At 47.9% G+C, this 19,392-nt stretch overlaps 1 protein-coding gene across 1 annotated transcript in view; it reads left to right on the top strand.

Moving 5' to 3' along the window:
- ACVR1B (activin A receptor type 1B) overlaps positions 1-19,392 on the top strand; it is a 180,640-nt gene that overhangs the window by 81,849 nt on the left and 79,399 nt on the right. The window contains exons 4-5 of the mRNA XM_086963785.1: positions 3,332-3,562; positions 4,868-5,035. Of these exons, the coding sequence (XP_086819911.1) occupies positions 3,332-3,562; positions 4,868-5,035 (399 nt within the window). The remainder of the gene's footprint in view (positions 1-3,331; positions 3,563-4,867; positions 5,036-19,392) is intronic.

Raw genomic sequence — 19,392 nt, 5'->3', positions numbered from 1 at the left:
GTCCCCAGGTGGGTGGTATATAATGTGTAGTGAGCATACCGGTTTGCTTTCGCTGATGACATCAAGGCAGAGGTATTCACAGGAAGTAAGAGAGGGGGCGGACGCTTTAGAGACTGAGAGGTTGCTTCTGTAGATACAGGCGATTCCACCGCCTGTCTTTTTGGTCCTGTCAAGTCTAATGATACAGTAGTTGGGGGGGACTAGGATATCCAAGATAGGTGTAGAGGAATCAGACAGCCATGTTTCAGTCAGAATGGCTAGATCCGGTTCCAGAGAAATGATGAGGTCGGCGACCTCCGCGGAATGTCTTTGTGCCGATCTGCAGTTGAGAAGTATGCATTTAAGGCTAGGGGTGCAAAGGGTGGAGGACGGTTCTATAGTGAGGGGTACATTAGTGAGGTTTTTGGGGACGGGACGTCTGTTATCCTTTTGGTGCTTGAGGGGGTTAGAGATAATCGTTGGGATGGGCATGTGGTTGGTGGCTAGGCGATTTTGGGGAGCCGGGACGTAAGAGTGGAGAAGGGTGTGTACGTCATGGTCTGAGATCGTATTGGTAGTGCGTCTGGGCCGATTGGTGGTATTGCGAGAGGGGGTAGAGGTCCAGTGTGGGGTGAGTTGTGTGATAAGGCGAGTAGGAGGTGAGGAGGAAGTGTTGTTAGGTGTAGAGGGAGTATTACGCTTGGTGGTAATGTGATTGCGATTGGTATTGCAATTGGTGGTATTGCGAGGGGGGATAGAGGTCCGGAGTGTGGAGTGTTGTGTGGTAGGGCGAGTAGGAGGTGGGGGGAAGTGTTATTAGGTGTAAGGGTGGTGGTGGGAGGAGGGTGTCTGGGGTATGTGATGAGCAACTCTTTGATGGAGTGTAGTTCTTCTTTCATTTGGAGGAGGGTGGACATAATCATGTCCAGCGTGGTGATGGGCACGGGGTTGGGGGGGGGGGGTACTGGCGGTGAACAGGCGAATAGGTTGCTGGATACGGGGGGGAATCGGGGTGGGGAGGTGGAGCTGGAGAAGGGGTTGGATGTGTTAGCGACAGGATAGGTGTTAGGGTTGGTGTTGGCGTTATTGGGAAGGGCATCAGTGCTGGGGGGGGGAAGGGTAAATGGGGGCGATGTGGAGGCTGGCTGTTGTGGGGGAGGAGGTGGGATAGTGGGGAGTGAGCCAGGGGGGTGAGAGGTTGAAGGAGGGGTGAAGGCTAGGCGTGACAGGAGTGCTAAGTGTGGGGGGGAGATAGGCGGAGAGAGAGTCATGTTGTGTGGGGTGCTGTTGGGGGAGGAGGGGTGTTCTGAGAAGATTGGTGCGGAGGAAGGGACGGGAGTGCAAAGTGTGGGGGGGATATGGGAAGATGAGCGGAGGTACGAGGGTTGGTAGGGGGATGGGGCAGCGGGTGGTGTATGAGGGGGCGAGATCTATGTCTGTGATTGAGGGTCGGGGAGGGGTAGCTGCAACGGGTGGGTAATTGACTGTGGTGCTGGGTGTGAAGGTGAGGTGAGTGTCGTTCTGGTGCTGAGCTGGGTTAGCAGAGTTAAGGGTGGGTGCTGTGACGTCAGGGGAGGTAGGACAAGAGGTGATATGCGTGTAAGTCCGAGGGTTGGAAAGGTGCTCTTTGAGAGTGGGGAACAGGTTGTCAAGTAGTTCCAGGTTCCTGTCTGTCGCTTGAATTAGGACAATCCCGTTATTGTAAATAGTGATGGTGGTTCTGCCTGGGAAGAGTTGGGATGGTGTGATGGCGAGTGTTAGGCCATGGGCGGATTGACATTGTAATGGGGCGACTGGAAGTGGCAAGGGATGTATTATTATGAAATATTTCCTGGAAGGTGAAAGTGTGGTGGCACTGGAGAGAGCATATAAAGGCAACGGTAGAACAGCCAGAGTTAAGGGAACGAGAGAGCAGGCAGCAGAAGCGGAGAGCATGATAAACATAAATAAAAGGCTGCAGTTGTAAGCACTACCAAAAGAGAGCGACAACAGATAGCTCAGTTAAAAAAGCCACCCCATTGCAAGCTCAGACCCTCACGGAATGGCGAGGTGCTATATGACTCGATGCAGCGTCCCAGCGGGGGTGAGCTTCAGTTATCTGGGACCCCCAGAGTGCCGCTACAATGTAGGTGGCAAGGAGTTCCTAATATGATGGAAAGGTAGATCTGCCCTGGGCACCCTCTTCCCCCGTCCACCATGCCTGGCACTAAAGTTGCAGGCCTGCAGAGTGGGACGTGGCTCAGCAGGAGGAATACAGTCAGGGGGCTCCGGCTACTGTTCTCTTTAGGCAAAGAAAGTATGGGGAAGTGACCAGTTGGAGCAGCATCACTACAGATTGCTGATGGATGCCCACGCCAGCGTGGCACAAAACGCTGCATCCTATGACTGTCATGTCGAAAAGACGTCCTAAAAAACTGAAAGAGGCAGCGTCATCAAGCTGGGTGCAGTATCCATCTTGAATGAGGGAAATAACCTCCACTAGCAATAGAGAAAGCAATGCCACTGTAAACCTGACATCATCACGCTGTACGCAGCCCCGACATCCATCTTCCAATTAGGGAAGCTTTTATGTTAAATTTTTCCCACTGCACTCGGGCCTCTTACATCCAATGAGTTGGGATCTGGTACTATACCAGGCACCTCCCAGTAAAGGTGGGATCTACCTGACGGTAATGGAAAAATGTCAAGTTAACATTGTGGAATCTGCTCTATTGTTTAATAGGGTAGCAAGATAGCAAAAGAGGAAGGTGATCTGGAATAGAAGTACCTTTCATGTGAAACATTTCTTGAGCGATATTGCAGTGTTTACGAAGTCTGAGCCCGCTGCACTGCGCCTCTCTGCTGAGGTCTAGCAGAATTTACCTGTGGTGTGGTTTGCTGGAAATCCTCTTTACTGGAATGTTACAGGTTCACCACTGGTTGCTTCCTCCTTAAATTTCACAGACTCGACTCTGTTGTCTAAACAGGGGTGTTGCTGGTCCATTCTTGATTATGTGTATAGGTTTCGAGATTGCGTTCTAGTCCCTCTTTATGGGTTGCATATGTATGATTTGATTATGCTTCGGGGTCACGCTGCTGCCCCACCTTTTTGAATCTGTCTCTTGTGTGCACATGTTGACCTCTAGTTCCTGCCTCTGGGTTGCGCATTTTCATCTATCCCTTCTAACTTTGAGCCACACATGCTTACCTTTCAGTTGTCACTGGGTCTCATAGGCTCTTCTTTCTGCATTCCCTCCCCGGGTCTTGCCGGCTTGCCTTTTACCTGCACCGAACAGCCTCTCGCAAATTTCACCTCTCAGTCATCGCTGCCTTGATCTCAAAGGTCCTTCTTTCCATATATCCCTCATTATAGGTTTGCCACTCTTTGTGCAGAGGACGGTCGCTCGAACCATTGTTCTTCAGGAGATTATCGGCAAAGGTCGCTTCGGCGAGGTATGGCGGGGAAAGTGGCGAGGCGGAGATGTGGCTGTCAAGATATTTTCTTCGCGCGAGGAACGGTCCTGGTTCAGGGAAGCAGAAATTTACCAGACTGTCATGCTTCGCCACGAGAATATCCTGGGCTTTATTGCAGCAGATAATAAAGGTAACAACTTGTGTAACTAGTGGTTTGCTGCTGAATTTTCTGTATCTGCTCCACCCACGTATGGTTTTTGTGTTTTTCAGTTGGTTTATGTCTTTACTGTTCACTCTATCCATGTGTGCATGCCTATGCATCCTAACTATATCGTATTTTCTCTAGCCATCTGTTAATCCGTCCATTCGGCTTTATGAACTCGCATACCCACTAATGATCGCATCATACTTAGCTTCTGTTTATTTAATTTACCACAAAGAAACCAGACAAAGTGCTTGGAATGGTTTCTTTTAGAGCACAAGACTAATCTCAGTTATCAGTAACATCCAAAAATCACTGGATTAACCACTAGCCTTGGGTTCCGGAGCAGGGTACTGCCTGGCGTAAAATACTTCAACGCGTCTAAAGGCAGTGGTTTTCAGATGTTTTAATGCCGCCCCACCCATCCCAAGTGAAAAATAAAATCATTGTTCCCCCCCCCCACCCCAATATTTTTACAATTATCGTATCGAATTCGCAATGTTTAAATATGTCTAGACCTACTTGAACATTGAAGTTGAGTTCCGTTACTGTTTTAAAAACGCCATCAAACACATAATTGCCAAACATACTATTCTGGTCAGGCAGGCCTTACTAACATGTAAAAGTATCCACAAAGTTATTATTCGAAATAGGGATGGGGGGTTTTAAGAACATTTGAAATAATTTCCCTTTAAACACCTTTTCCAAGCTAGGATATAAATGATAAATGACAAAATATGTTTGTAATGGAATATTACAGAGGGGCTTACTGCTGCTCATGTTTTTTACGCTAAAAACAAACAAGCATAAACCTTCTTTTGGCCAGAGCTTGGCATCCCTCCTGGAATTGCTTGAGGCCCCATAGAGGGACTCCGCCCTCCCCCAGGGTTTGAAGACCCCTGTCATAAGGCTAGAAAGCACTATGTAGATGCAATTTAAGTACAGTACGTCATTCCCAACCCTCTTCGTGCCTCCCTCTCTGCACCATTCATTCCTCTGTTTATACAGCACTATGTGGCTTTTACCCATCCACTTCATCTCTTAAACCTTTCTATTTGTGCCATTAACTCCACCTCTTTTCTTGCACACTGTCTGTGCCGTCAGTCCCGATGCCTCCATACGTCATTGATCCTTCCAGCTTTACACTTAATGACACACTATCTATGCTTTTTACCCCTATTTCTCTGATCAATCACCCCATTGTCTTTGCTCCTGTTTTCACCCTTCCCATTTTACTTACTCTTGTGGCCTCATAGGCCTGAGAACATCCTAACCGCTTCTCCTCTTTGTTAGATAACGGCACATGGACACAGCTGTGGCTGGTCTCGGACTACCACGAGTATGGCTCCCTCTTCGATTACCTGAACAGATACTCAGTGACCATAGAGGGAATGATTAAGCTTGCTCTGTCTGCAGCCAGTGGCTTGGCACACCTGCACATGGAAATTGTGGGCACTCAAGGTAAGATGCACGCACTGGGTGGCATTTGTTTGATGTTTTCCATCTTGGTGGTTTGATCATGCACATATCCAGTGATGGCGTTTGTATTCTGAGTTGAGTTGAATCTGATAAGCTGGCTGAACATACTATAGAGATTTTCATGTACCGTCAGCATTATTGTGCATGGTTGTTCATTTTGCCTGTGGCCAGGCAGTGACCTCAAGTAATTGTGTGTTGATGTGAAAGCCATTGTGCAGTGTAGATTAATCTGTGTCACGAGACCTTGTGCATTGTTGTGGGAGCGGGCACTCACGTGAATGTCTAATTTGACACTAAAAAAGTGATGACAAAATATGAAATTTTTAATGTGTCTCTCTGGACATTAATTATGACCTTTCATTTGTCAGTAGGAGCATGGTAGTAGCCCTTTAATTTTTTCACATTTCATGCTAAACCAGTCGTAACCAGAGTCTTGCACAAGGCTGATTTCTGGACTCCTGGGTGTTTGTCCTGGTTAAAGTGTGTAGTTTCTGCAATTATTTATTTCTGCTTGGGACACCTGTGGTTTTGTATGTTATTTTAGAGGCACTGACATGCCTTCTCCCAATTCTGTTGCAATGATGAAATATGTTCCCTTGTTCTCTGAAGTTGCATTTTTTCTTGTTCTAAACAGACATTGCAGTGCACGTGTTTCCTCTTTTCTCTGTTCTATGGAGGTAGAGGGGGTTGTTTTTCCTTGATTCAAGGGTGTAGTACAAAATTTGTGTTTGTGCATGTGTTGCTGTAGATCAGATATAAATGAAGGAGGCCCCCTTAACTGTCGGTTCCGGGACAGGGGAGAATAGGTCAACAAGCAAAGAAGTCCCACAATTGACCCTGATTGGGTAGTATGATCTTATAGGTGCCCAACGTTATGCCTTTACAGATACCAATCACACATTGTTGTACGTGAAGCTTAAGTCTCTATGAGTTTATAAAACGGCCAACAGTTAGATATAAACAATACTTTTGTGTAGGTTTTGTCAACTTATAGAGAAGGACAAGACATTAAGGTTTAAAAAAATATAACAATGTATATTTATTTCAGAATAAAAGGGTCATTCGCAAAACACAAGTAATTAAAAACAATTGGTACAATAGCTAGTTTAAAAATATGGTTAAAAAAATTCAGTGGAGTAAGCAACAAACACATAATTCATACATTAGTATAATAAACACAACAGATTTATCAAAAAAATTTCACAAGAACAGGGGTCGACGCAGCGTTTCGGTTTTGGGAAACGATTAAGAACCTTCTTCAGGACCAAGTTCTTTAGTGTACAAAACTTAACTCCCGTTAGATCCGAGGAGAATTTCTGCCCAATGGTATTTTAGGGTTTCAACTGGGCTGCATGTTGCCAGGTCTGCATATAGTTTGCTGATTCCTTGTAGTATCCTTCTGGAAGTTGCATACGGTAGAAGTAGGAGCCACCGATATGTGAAGTTCGAAGGGCCAGATTTTCAATTTCTGGATCCCCGATCAAACACAACCTTTTCGTATGGTGCTGTGTTGATGAGCGCTGCTTTATGATACTGCGCTGCTCTTTACTCTTAATACTGAAATTCGGCCTCCCTGCTCCTACTGCTAGCGTCCTTCCGGGGTCTGTGATAGAGTGATATTGGCCAGAAATTGAAAATCTGGCCCTTCGAACTTCACATATCGGTGGCTCCTACTTCTACCGTATGCAACTTCCAGAAGGATACTACAAGGAATCAGCAAACTATATGCAGACCTGGCAACATGCAGCCCAGTTGAAACCCTAAAATACCATTGGGCAGAAATTCTCCTCGGATCTAACGGGAGTTAAGTTTTGTACACTAAAGAACTTGGTCCTGAAGAAGGTTCTTAATCGTTTCCCAAAACCGAAACGCTGCGTCGACCCCTGTTCTTGTGAAATTTTTTTGATAAATCTGTTGTGTTTATTATACTAATGTATGAATTATGTGTTTGTTGCTTACTCCACTGAATTTTTTTAACCATATTTTTAAACTAGCTATTGTACCAATTGTTTTTAATTACTTGTGTTTTGCGAATGACCCTTTTATTCTGAAATAAATATACATTGTTATATTTTTTTAAACCTTAATGTCTTGTCCTTCTCTATAAGTTGACAAAACCTACACAAAAGTATTGTTTATATCTAACTGTTGGCCGTTTTATAAACTCATAGAGACTTAAGCTTCACGTACAACAATGTGTGATTGGTATCTGTAAAGGCATAACGTTGGGCACCTATAAGATCATACTACCCAATCAGGGTCAATTGTGGGACTTCTTTGCTTGTTGCTGTAGATCAGCACATTTCTTCCATCCCTCCACAATACTGCGGTCTATCATAAGATTATCTAGCAGGCAGAAACCTTTCACAAAGTTGACATGCACGCCCTCTATGAGGAGCAAAAGTTGTCGAGACGCTTTCCAAGTCAGAAGTGTGGCTCAGGGGTTAGAGGCGGCAGACCCGGAAGCTGAGATCGGCCCTGGACCAGGGTTCAATTCCCCGCCTCGGCGGGTCTTGGGCTCAAAACATTCCACGGACTCGATAATTCTCACTTCGGTGCCTTCTCGACTCACGGGTTCACACTCTGCGACTCTGGGCAATAGCTTGCTTAATCTCCACAACGGCCCCTCGCGGCGGGATGCCTGGCTTTCACCTTGTGGATACCCTGCCGGGGTTATCTCACAGGGGAATACCAGGACGGGTTCCCTAAGCAAGCGCCGGGAAACCCTTTGTGGGTAGCTGTGCGCTATATAAGCTCAAATACATTTACATTTTATAGCAGACAGTCATTTCTGTCCATGCTTAAGAGCATGCTCTAGTCTGCCCAGGAAACATTCAAGTAACCCATAAAGGCTAGTGTAACGCCCAGGATGGGGAAGTATAAGCCTTTACCAAGGGACCCTGTCAACATCAGGAGCTATGTTCCAGCCGACGCTGGTTGTCGGGCCTCTGCTCAAACCACATGTGACGACCTGCCTCCTGATAAGGAGAGCATAAAGCTGTACGTAGCCGGTCAAAGTGTAGCCATAGGAGAGATTAACCACTGGTACCATATCCATAATTTCCTTTGGGCTCCTCTCCCACTACAATAGATCTGCGTGAGAGGAAATGCAGGAGCTGGTGAAGCATCTCCAAGAGGCATTCAGGAAAAGCAGTGAGGGATATAGTTTCAGTGGACAAGACCATCTCCAACACGAACATACGTTGCACCTTGGATGCTGCGGGCACAGTCTTCCGGGGGATTAATACCAGCATCATTCTCGGATGCCATGCCATGCCATGCCTTGCTCCATTTCTTGGGGTTTAAGCCGGAAGTTCAATAGCATCTCCTCAACCCGCCATTTGATGGGAAACGCCTATTTTGAGCCTAAGATTGATGAGATGCTAGAGAAGCTAACGGACACCAACATCACAACATCAATGGGTGCCCCTTTGAAACACTTACTACCCTATCACACATCACCTGCTGGAGGGGAGATTCCAAGATTTCCTCTCTTACTGTTAGGAAATCACTCAAAGCAGTGGGTACTCGGTGGTTCCCCACAGCTACTACATAGAGCTTCTCACAAACCCCTCCTAACATCCCACCCTACGCTCATACTCCCTACAGAGAACATCGCAACCTTTTGGAGTAAGATGTCTATGTGCTACTTCCCAAGGGAGGCATAGAAAGAGTGTCCCACACCACTGAGGCAAGTTCATTTACTCTCTTTACTTCCTCATCCCCATGAATGTTGGCTCCCTCGGGCCCCACAATCTATTTATCCTGTCAAATTCTTTTTACATGACAACCCTGCCAGATGTCATCTCTCTGCTTCAAATGCAACTACATGGCAATGCTTTACCTGAAGGACTCCTATTTTCCCATCCCCATTCATCTCTCCCTCCAGTGATATCGCTTCTTTGTGGAAGTGGTCTTCATTACCAATTCAAAGTGTTCCCTTTTGTGGTTGCCACCGCTCCAAGGGTCTAAACAAAGTGCCTAGCAGTTGTAGCTGCTCATCTAAGGAGGTGGAGCATCCATGTTTTCCCTTAACTTGACTATCGTTTGGTGAAGGTCACAGGCATGCAATAATGCCTAGGTCACACCCAAGCTGCTTCTCCCAGCTTCACAGCCTGGGGATTAATTGTAATGCTACTGAATCTCACCTACAACCCTTCCAGGTCCAGAGGTTCTTGAGGTCCATATTTAGGGAGTTGCACACAAAACCTACCCCAGCCAGCAGAGTGTTGGCATTCTAGCACCTCCTACTTCCTTGTCAGCCTAATTGTCAAATCAAAGTAAAATTATCTTGCATCTCCTAGGGATGGTAGTCTTCTTTGTCATCATGGTACCCCATGCCAGGCTCCACATACGCACTTTGCAATAATCCCTATCTGGTTAATTGTCACACACTGAGGATCTCTGGGCAGATCTAGTGTTGATAAACTCCAGCTCCTATGGCTTTTTACAGTGGTAGAACAGCTACTACCTGTTGCAGGTCAGGGCTTTCTCCGACCCCATTCTGCTACTCACCATTACCACAGATATCTCCCTCTCCCTCTCCCTCTCTCCCTCTCCCTCTCTCCCTCTCCCTCTCCCTCTCCCTCTCTCCCTCTCCCTTTCCCTCTCCCTCCCTCTCTCCCTCTCTCCCTCTCTCCCTCACCCCCCTCCCTCTCCCTCTCCCTCTCCCCCTCCCCCTCTCCCCCTCCCTCTCCATCCCCTCCCCCTCCCCTCCCCCTTTCCCTCTCCCCCTCTCCCCCTTCCCCTCCCCCTCTCTCCCCCTCTCCCCTCTCCCTCTTCCTCTCCCCCTCTCTCTCTCTCCCCCTCCCCCCTCTCTCTCCCTCCCCCCTCCTCTCTCCCTCCCCCCTCTCTCTCTCTCCCTCCCCCTCTCTCTCTCTCTCTCCCTCCCCCCTCTCTCTCTCCCTCCCCCCTCTCTCTCACCCCTCTCTCTCCCCCTCTCTCCCTCCCCCTCCCTCTCTCTCTCTCTCCCTCTCTCCCCCCTCTCTCTCTCTCTCCCTCCCCCTCTCTCTCTCTCCCCCCTCTCTCTCTCTCTCTCTCTCTCCCTCTCTCGCTCTCTCTCTCCCCCTCTCTCGCTCTCTCTCCCCTCTCTCTCTCTCTCTCTCTCTCTCTCTCTCTCTCTCTCTCTCTCTCCCTCCCCCGCTCTCTCTCTCTCCCCCCCCCGCTCTCTCTCTCTCCCCCTCTCTCTCTCCCCCTCTCTCTCTCCCCCTCTCTCTCTCCCCCTCTCTCTCTCCCCCTCTCTCTCTCCCCCCCCTCTCTCCCCCCCCCTCTCTCCCTCTCTCTCTCTCTCTCTCTCTCTCTCTCTCTCTCTCTCTCTCTCTCTCTCTCTCTCTCTCTATTCCGGGTTTCGGTCAGGATGACCCTCGGCTCCTGGGCCTGATGGCCTCCTGCATCCTGCTGGTGCAACATGCCAGGTGGCATATGCAGGCTCTACAGTGGGACCTGAAGTTCCAGTGGGCTCAGCATCAGGGCAACCTGTCCGATCACATCCAGATCTCAGAGGGCACTGTCCGACAATTGCAGTGGTGGCTCACAAATTGCGATTGGGTCCAGGGCAGATTCCTCTCCCTTCCCCAACCCCGGAGCACACTGTGGTGACGGATGCGTCCCTCCTGGGATGGGGTGGCCACATGGGAGAGGCGGAGATCAGAGGTCTCTGGTCTCCGGTGGAGTGCCGGCTCCATATCAACCTGTTGGAGCTTTGGGCGATCTGACTTGCACTTTAAGCATTCCTTCCCTCTGTCCGGGGAAGTGTAGTGCAGATGTTCACGGACAACACCACCGCCATGTGGTACTGCAACAAACAGGGCGGGTGGGGTCGTGGACCCTATGTCAGGAGGCTCTCCGCCTCTGGACATGGCTGGAACATCAAGTTATTACCTTGGTGGTTCAACACCTGGCAGGTTCTCTAAACCCCGGAGCGGACAAACTCAGCCGGTGCATGATGGGCCACGAATGGCGTCTGAACTTGGACGTGGTGCAAGATCTCTTTCTGTAGTGGGGAGAGCCTTGGTTAGATCTATTCGCCACCGAAGATAACGTGCAATGTCATCAATTCTGTGCGTTAAATTTCCAGGGCGGCACTCGCTCGGCGACGCTTTTCGTCACAAGTGGAGCTGCAAGTCTGTTGTACGCCTTCCCGCCTATACCACTTCTGCCCAGAGTGCTGAAGAAGATTTGGCGTGACCGGGCCCAAGACATCCTTGTGGCTCCGGATTCGCCACGAAGATACTGGTATCCCGAGCTATTCAGCATGACGATCGCTCCCCTGATCCGACTGCCTCTTCGGGAGGATCTTCTGTCGCAGCAGCAGGGGACGGTCCTTCACCCGAACCTGCCCAGCCTCTACCTCCTTGCATGGAGATTGAACGGCGACAGTTGACCGCTTTCGACCTTCCTCCCGAAGTCTGTGACATTATTCTGGCAGCCAGGCGTCTCTCCACTAAGACTGTATACGCCTGCAGGTGGTACAAATTTGTGGCATGGTGCACAGCAAAGGCTGTGGATCCCCTTTCTGCCCCTCTTTCTGTGGTCCTTCTGTTCCTTCTCTCTTTGGCCCAGCAGGGTTCTGCTCTGGGGACTATCAAGGGTTATCTCTCTGCCATTTCCGCCTTTCTACGGCTTCCCGATCAGCCTATTCTTTTTAAGTTCCCAGTTGTTAATAGTTTCCTGAAAGGCATTACACACACGTTTCCTCCCGTACCTTTCATAATGCCTCAATGGGACTTAAATCTAGTCTTGACCTATCTGATGTGCGCTCCCTTTGAGCCACTTCATAATTGTCCCTTACGTCTTCTCATTCTAAAGACCGCTTTCCTGGTAGCTATCATCTCTGCCAGAAGAGTGAGTGAGTGCCAGGCTCTTTTTTCTAAACCTCCTTTTCTTTCTGTTCATCTGGACAAAGTGGTTTTAAGGACTCGTCCTTCTTTCTTGTCAAAGTTGTCACGCCCTTCCACATCAGGCAGACCATCACTTTGCCCACCTTCTTTCCGCCTCTGCATCCTTCAAAAGAAGAAGAGAAGCTCCACCTTTTGGACCCAAAATGTGCGCTCTCGTTCTATCTGAAACGCACACAACAGTTCCGGGTGGAGGACCAACTTTTCGTGGGCTACGTGGGTGCCAAAAAAGGTTGGGCCGTGCACAAACGGACCATCTCTCGGTGGGTCGTTCTGTGCATCAAAGCCTGTTACTCATTAGCTAAGAAGGAGCCTCCTGTGGGGCTGTATGCCCATTCTACCCGGGCAACAGCAGCCACTACTGCTTTGGGACGCGGCGTTCCCTTGCAGGACATCTGTCAGGCAGTTATGTGGGCCTTGCTGCACACTTTTACCTAGCACTACCGCCTGGACAGCCAAGTCTGGAGAGACTGCTTCTTTGGCTGTTCTGTTGTCTGTGACTTTCTGGTGTGATCTTGTTTGCAGACCCACCACTGAGGTTGGTATTGCTGGGATATCTATTCTACGGTAAGGAATCTATCACTAACGTGTCTTTCAGATGCACAAGTTACTACTTGTGTAACAATATATCTGTATCTGTAAGAGTCATTAGTGAGTGATAGATTCCTTACCGCCCCACCCATCCTCCCCGTTCTGCGAACTGATTTCTAGGGTTAAGGTAATTCCTTTCAGGGCCCTAGTTTCATGGCACCAATGGTCAGTTTCTTGCATGGCTCTGCGCTCCTGGCGCGAAAAGTCGTGTACAGAACTGACGTCAGCTCGCATAGGTGGCGCCTAAGTAATCTCCGTGACATCATCTCGGCACATACAACGCCAGCGACGGACGCAGAGCCGCACAACGCCGCCTTCCGACGCGCAGGGGTACTGCTGACAAAACTTTCCAGATCCAGTCTGACGCCTGGGGATATTCTAAGGTAAGGAATCTATCACTAACTAATGTCTCTTACAGATATATCGTTACACAAGTAGTAACTTGTGCATTAACTGGTCAGGATTATTTGATGATGCTTTTCCATCTCTCCCACTGCTTCTGTATGTGGTACGGAAGATGCAACAAACCTCTCTATTGCTTATTCTAGTGGCCCTCACGTGGGCTAGGCAGTCTGGTACTCAAAACTCGTCCAGATGTCCATCAGCCCCAATGAGAAGTGTCTCTAACAGGCAGGACCTTCTCACACACAGTCCAGGGCATTGTTTCTTACCTTGTCCATCTACAAATATCAGGCCTTGCTTACACTTCTTTATTGCTACATCTAGCTTCCATGACCATATACATGCAAACAGGGAACACTCCTCCCTTTTTTGCTTCCCCATAGTCAAAGAATTTATGGAAGGCCTCGAGTATCATCCCTCCCAAAGTCCCTCCTGCTACTTTGTGGAACCACCGTGTTGTCTGTTCATCCCCATCTGTCTGCTCTTTGAGCCTTTGCATTTCTTGCGCTTTGCACCTTTTTTGGTGCAAAGTGTCTTTCCTCATGGCCAGGCGCATTACTGAGCTGTAGACCCTTACTCTCCAATGTAGTTTAGTTCCTATATTCCCAATAGGCTCTGCACATTGGAATAATATATCCTATAGATTAAACGTAGGACTGAGGTCGACTAGGTCTCTATCGAATATACTAAACTTAATAGTGAGTGCCAGCTAGCTCAAAGGTCACTAGAAACTTTCTCGAATTCACAAGAAGGGATTAGTTTCTGACAACCGCATAAACATGACAACTTTGTTTCCCAAGAATAAGGAATATATCTCGAGTCACGGAATCAATAGATAAGTATTTCACTCAGTGAATCGTTCATGCTTCGTTTCAACAGAGTTTGTAGAGAAATAGAGAGACGGGCGTTTTCAATAAAAAGGTTTATTGAACAGTCTTCTTTCTCATGCAAGAGAAGTGAACTGCTACAATCGTTAAGCAGACTGCAAATTATAATGTGTACATTGAGAATAGTATTATAAAATAATACTGTAAAAGCATTGTATGGTTTCTAAGCTATATACTAATACATAAATAACATTGACTAAAAATACTCAAATACGCCTACCTCAATGTACCTAACCTAAGTCTAGTACGCGGGAAGAAGTAAGTATTGTGCAGCATAGGTTTAGTTGTTTTTGCCAAGAATCTACCAAAGGTTTCTCTAGGTTTCAATCAGCTCCATACCTTGGTTTAGAATGAAGGAAGTCTGGTATCTCTGTCTCAGGACTCGATTTCCCAACACCCCGCAAGGGGAGCTTGGAAACACAGGAGCTGGATTCTCGGCGAGAGAAAGACAGCCTCTTGATCAGTACGTCAGCTGGAGGGTCGGCTTTCTTCGGCACTTGCTGTAGCGAGCTGCGTCAGGCAAGTAGATAGTCGAACTGCTCTGAACCACCGTAGTTTGCTATAGCAAGTGAAGGTATATTTATACCTTGGAGGTGTTTAGGAATATCATAGATTGACGTAAAGTCGGTATAATAACGTCAGGAAAGAACCCCTAGGGAATAGTTGTTCTTTGCAAAGTACATGAGTTCTTGGACAAATCAATATTCAAGCAAGGGAAAGTTCCCTAACTGCTTAAGCCGATTTTCCAAGAAATCGTTGTGACGTTTGGTACGGGTGGAAGTAGCCATGCCTGTATTTGGTCTACATGGGCTATAGCTAAATAAGGGATTGATTTCTATGCCTATATAAGGGCAATATGAATTGTACCTATATAAGGGCATGAATCGGGAAAATTCACTCTGAGCTCTAAACACCACACAACACCCACTCCACTTTATTATGTACGACATTACTAAGTTCCAAACACATTAAAACATATCTAAACATGATGTGTTAAAACCCACCCAAAAATACATAAAGATACATTGGTACTAGTTGTACACGAAAAAGCATTTGTGCTGTACGCATTTAAAGCAATGTTTCATTCAAAGCATATAATTTGATATCTTGAAATGCTATCCGAATGAATCACGAGAATACATTATGAAATGGCTCTTATTTACAGAAGAAAGTCGAGACCATTCCATGGCAGACTAAAAAACTATGAATGTGGACAAGGTCAAATATTGTCTCCTGGAAGCTTTTCAAAGAATTACAGTTCTCAATGAATAGTTCTACTATGAGCAGATTACTTTGTGCCCAAAAAATAAAAATACAAATTTGGAAAAACAAAAAGGCTTGATCATAGAAAAAATAGAGTTCCAAAGTTAGAAATATGTTTTGAAAAAATTTAGGCCGAATTCAGAGTCAACGCAAGTAAATCTTTATTGTTTGATTAATTAAAATCTTACAATACTTCCATTACAAAAACTCAGAGTCTCTCAGAACACTGTGTGCCAATTCAAAAGTCAGTGTTATTGTTCGGAAAAAACATCAAAACTTCTAAGTCTGAAAAGAATTAGTCTACCATTGTAGGTGAAAGTTGGATTACCTCTTTAAGAAGATTAATTGCACAAAGATGAGAAGCATCGCCTTCAGCGTTGGTCGCGTTAGCAATGTTCAAGTTGGATACCTGTGTGCCGCTCTCCTCTCGTACCTCACTGTCAGCATTTTGCGTCTGTGAGATCTCAATGAATGCCGTCATCAGAATTGGTAGCCGCTGGGGACAACACTGCGCGTGGGCCTTTAGCGGGTCCAGCAAGGCATCGACATCCGTTGGCATGACTGATGGGAGTGTGAGACAGATGTCTAACACGCATTCTTCTCCACATAGCCGGCATCGTAGAACAGGTAAGATGCAATCTTGCCAGATTGGTCTGAATGACATAAACCATGTAGTAGTTAATCCCAAAATTTGGACTATGCGCTCACGACACTTCATCACCAGAAGAGTGTTTTCCACGGTGATCTGGGTATCGCTGGTGATTTGGCTTGCCATATCGGAGCAAAAGGAGCAAAATGGACCTTTCTCCTGCTACTCCTGCAAATTCATCGGCACCGTCTACAACTCCGCTACAATCACACCTCAGATTCCCGACCCCAACCACCTACAATGCATCCTGCTCAACACCCGTTCGGTCCACAGGCACGCCATTGACCTATGGAACCTACTAGACACCATCTCTCCAGACGTCGCCTTCCTAACAGAAACATGGATGAACGCCTCCTCCGCCCCAGACATCACCATCGCCATTCCTGAAGACTATAAGATCACACGAAAGGACCGTACCGGCCACACAGGAGGAGGAATCGCTATCGTCCATAAAAAATCAATCCGCATCTCAACCAGCTCTGACGCCAACCTCGCCAACTCCGAACACCTTCACTTCCAGATCCACATCGACCCCAAGACCACACTCAGAGGCACCCTCCTCTACAGACCACCAGGACCCCGCGCAAAATTCAGTGAAGACATCACGGACTTCATTACTCCACACGCGCTCCCCTCCAAAGACTACATCCTTCTGGGAGACCTCAACTTTCACCTTGAAAAGTTCAACGACCGCAACACCACCACCCTCTTGGACAACCTCGCCAACCTCGGACTGAAACAACTGGTCACTTCCCCCACCCACATCGCAGGTCACACACTCGACCCCATCTTCACCTCCAGCAATCATGTCTCCTTCAGCCACACTACGGATCTCCTCTGGACTGACCACAGCTGCGTTCACTTCACCTACAACAAGCCAAAACCCATCAACCACCTCCAACCAACTCTGCAAAGAAACTGGAACAAAATCACCATCGACCAGATCTCCTCATCGCTCCTTCTAAACACCCCAGCCCACTCTTCTAACCCAGACCAAGCCGCCGCCAACTTCACCCTATGGTTATCCAACACCGCCGACACCTTAGCACCACTGAAAAAACGTCAAAGCAAACCTGGCAGCAAGAAGGCCTCATGGTTCAACGATGATCTTAAGAAGTCCAAGAAACTCTGCCGCTCCCTTGAAAAGGCCTGGAAAAAAGACCCAACCACTAGCACCAAGGACGCCTTCAAAAACGCCACCCGCACACACCACCAACTAATTCGAAAGGCCAAGAAAACAGCTTTCAAGGATCGACTTGACAACAACGCCCACAACAGCAAGGAACTTTTCAACATCGTCAAGGAATTTACCAATCCCTCGGCCAACTCCAACGACATCACCCCCTCTCAAGCCCTCTGCGACTCCCTAGCCTCATTCTTCCACAACAAAATTGCAGACATCCACAACAGCTTCGACAACCAACCCGGAGACCAACCCACCCAACCATATGCTGAACATTCTCCCCCCCTGAACACCCTCAACGACTGGAACACAATCTCCACTGAGGACACCATTCGCCTGATGAACTCCATCCACTCAGGATCCCCCACAGACCCATGTCCTCACCACATCTTCAACAAAGCAGACTCCGTCATAGCACCGCACCTCCGAGATGTCATCAACTGCTCCTTCAACTCCGCCACCTTCCCGGAAAGCTGGAAACACGCTGAACTCACCGCCCTTCTGAAAAAACCCACAGCGGACCCCACCGAACTCAAAAATTACCGCCCCATCTCGCTCCTTCCATTCCCGGCCAAAGTCATCGAGAAAGCTGTCAACAACCAGCTCGCCACTTTCCTCGAAGCCAACAAATCCCTCGACTCCTCACAATCTGGCTTCCGAGCAAAACACAGCACTGAGACCGCCCTCATCGCAGCAACAGACGACATTCGAACTCTACTGGACAATGGAGACACAATCGCCCTCATCCTCCTCGACCTCTCTGCAGCCTTCGACACAGTCTGCCACAGCACCCTTTTACAACGCCTCAGAAACATCGGAATACAAGGAAAAGCACTTGAATGGATCACCTCGTTCCTCACCGGAAGAACCCAGAGAGTCCGCCTTCCACCATTCAAGTCTGAGGCCACTGAAGTCATCTGTGGCGTACCACAAGGATCCTCACTCAGTCCCACCCTCTTCAACGTACACATGACCCCCCCGCGGCCATCGCCCGCCAACACAACCTCAACATCATCTCCTACGCGGATGACACTCAACTGATCCTTTCTCTCACCAATGACCCCAGCACCGCCAAAACTAACCTACACGAAGGAATGAAAGAAGTTGCCGAATGGATGAAACACAGCCGTCTGAAACTGAACTCAGATAAAACAGAAGTCCTCATCTTAGGTACATCCCCCTCTGCATGGGACGACTCTTGGTGGCCGGAAGCCCTTGGAAAAGCACCCATCCCGACAGACCACGCACGGAACCTAGGCGTTATCCTGGATTCTTCACTCTCAATGAACAGACAAGTCAACGCCGTATCCTCATCCTGCTTCAACATTCTCCGCATGCTCCAAAAAACATTTCGCTGGATCCCCACCGAAACCAGAAAAACAGTCACCCATGCTCTTGTCACGAGCCGACTGGACTACGGAAACACCCTCTACGCAGGTACTACCGCTAAACTCCAGAAGAAATTCCAACGAATCCAAAACGCCTCAGCCAGGATCATATTAGACATCCCGCGCAACGAACACATCTCTGGCCACCTGAAAGACCTTCACTGGCTACCCGTCAATAAGAGGATCACTTTCCGACTGCTAACCCACGCACACAAATCTCTCTACGACATCGGACCAGAATGCCTCAACTCACGACTGTCCTTCTACACCCCCTCCCGCCAACTACGTTCTTCCAGCCAAGCCTTCGCCACTGTACCTCGCATCAACAAGACCACCATGGGAGGCAGATCCTTCTCACACCTGGCTGCTAAAACATGGAACTCACTCCCCACTTACCTTCGCCTTACCCAGAACCACCTAGCATTCAGAAAGCAACTTAAAACGTGGATATTTGACAAGTAATCCTCCTCCCCTCCCTAAGCGCCTTGAGACCCTCTGGGTATGTAGTGCGCTATATAAATTCTTTGACTTGACTTGACTTGACAATAGTATCCCTGCTGCGAGTCCCAAAACGAGAGGCAGTCCGCCAAACACAGAGTGCACGAAGTTTGGAAAAATTCCTAGGACTGCTTCAAAGGGTGCTAACAGTCCTGAAAAAATAGACTTAAATACATGTACAATACCACTCGTATCAGACATGTTTAAGAGCCGACCTAACATTTCTGAGAAATGTTCAGGGCAGTTTGTAGTTAATAGGGTGTGTATCTCTGCAGAAGTCCTTGCGACTTGCTGATCATAGGTTTCTTTGGCCAAGGTCAATGGCACAGTTCTTTGTAGAAGAATGGCTTTCATTCTGCTCAAAGTATCAATTCGTATAGAAGAGATGTTCAATGAAGGCCATAACGGCGACTCCCGGCCTGACTTAGTTTTTGGAAACAATACTTGCATACAGCAAGTGACCCTGGCTGACAGTTACGAGATAGGCTACACCTGGCAACATGCCACAGCAGCTGTGATCATTCGACATATTGTAGCTTCAATTAGAAAGCTGCCTAAAAATTGGATCAATCACTGCAGCTG

The sequence above is a fragment of the Lissotriton vulgaris genome, chromosome 1_1 (assembly GCF_964263255.1).
Source record: "Lissotriton vulgaris chromosome 1_1, aLisVul1.2, whole genome shotgun sequence".
In the NCBI taxonomy this organism is placed as follows: domain Eukaryota; kingdom Metazoa; phylum Chordata; class Amphibia; order Caudata; family Salamandridae; genus Lissotriton; species Lissotriton vulgaris.
This window is presented reverse-complemented; position numbering and strand designations above follow the sequence as displayed.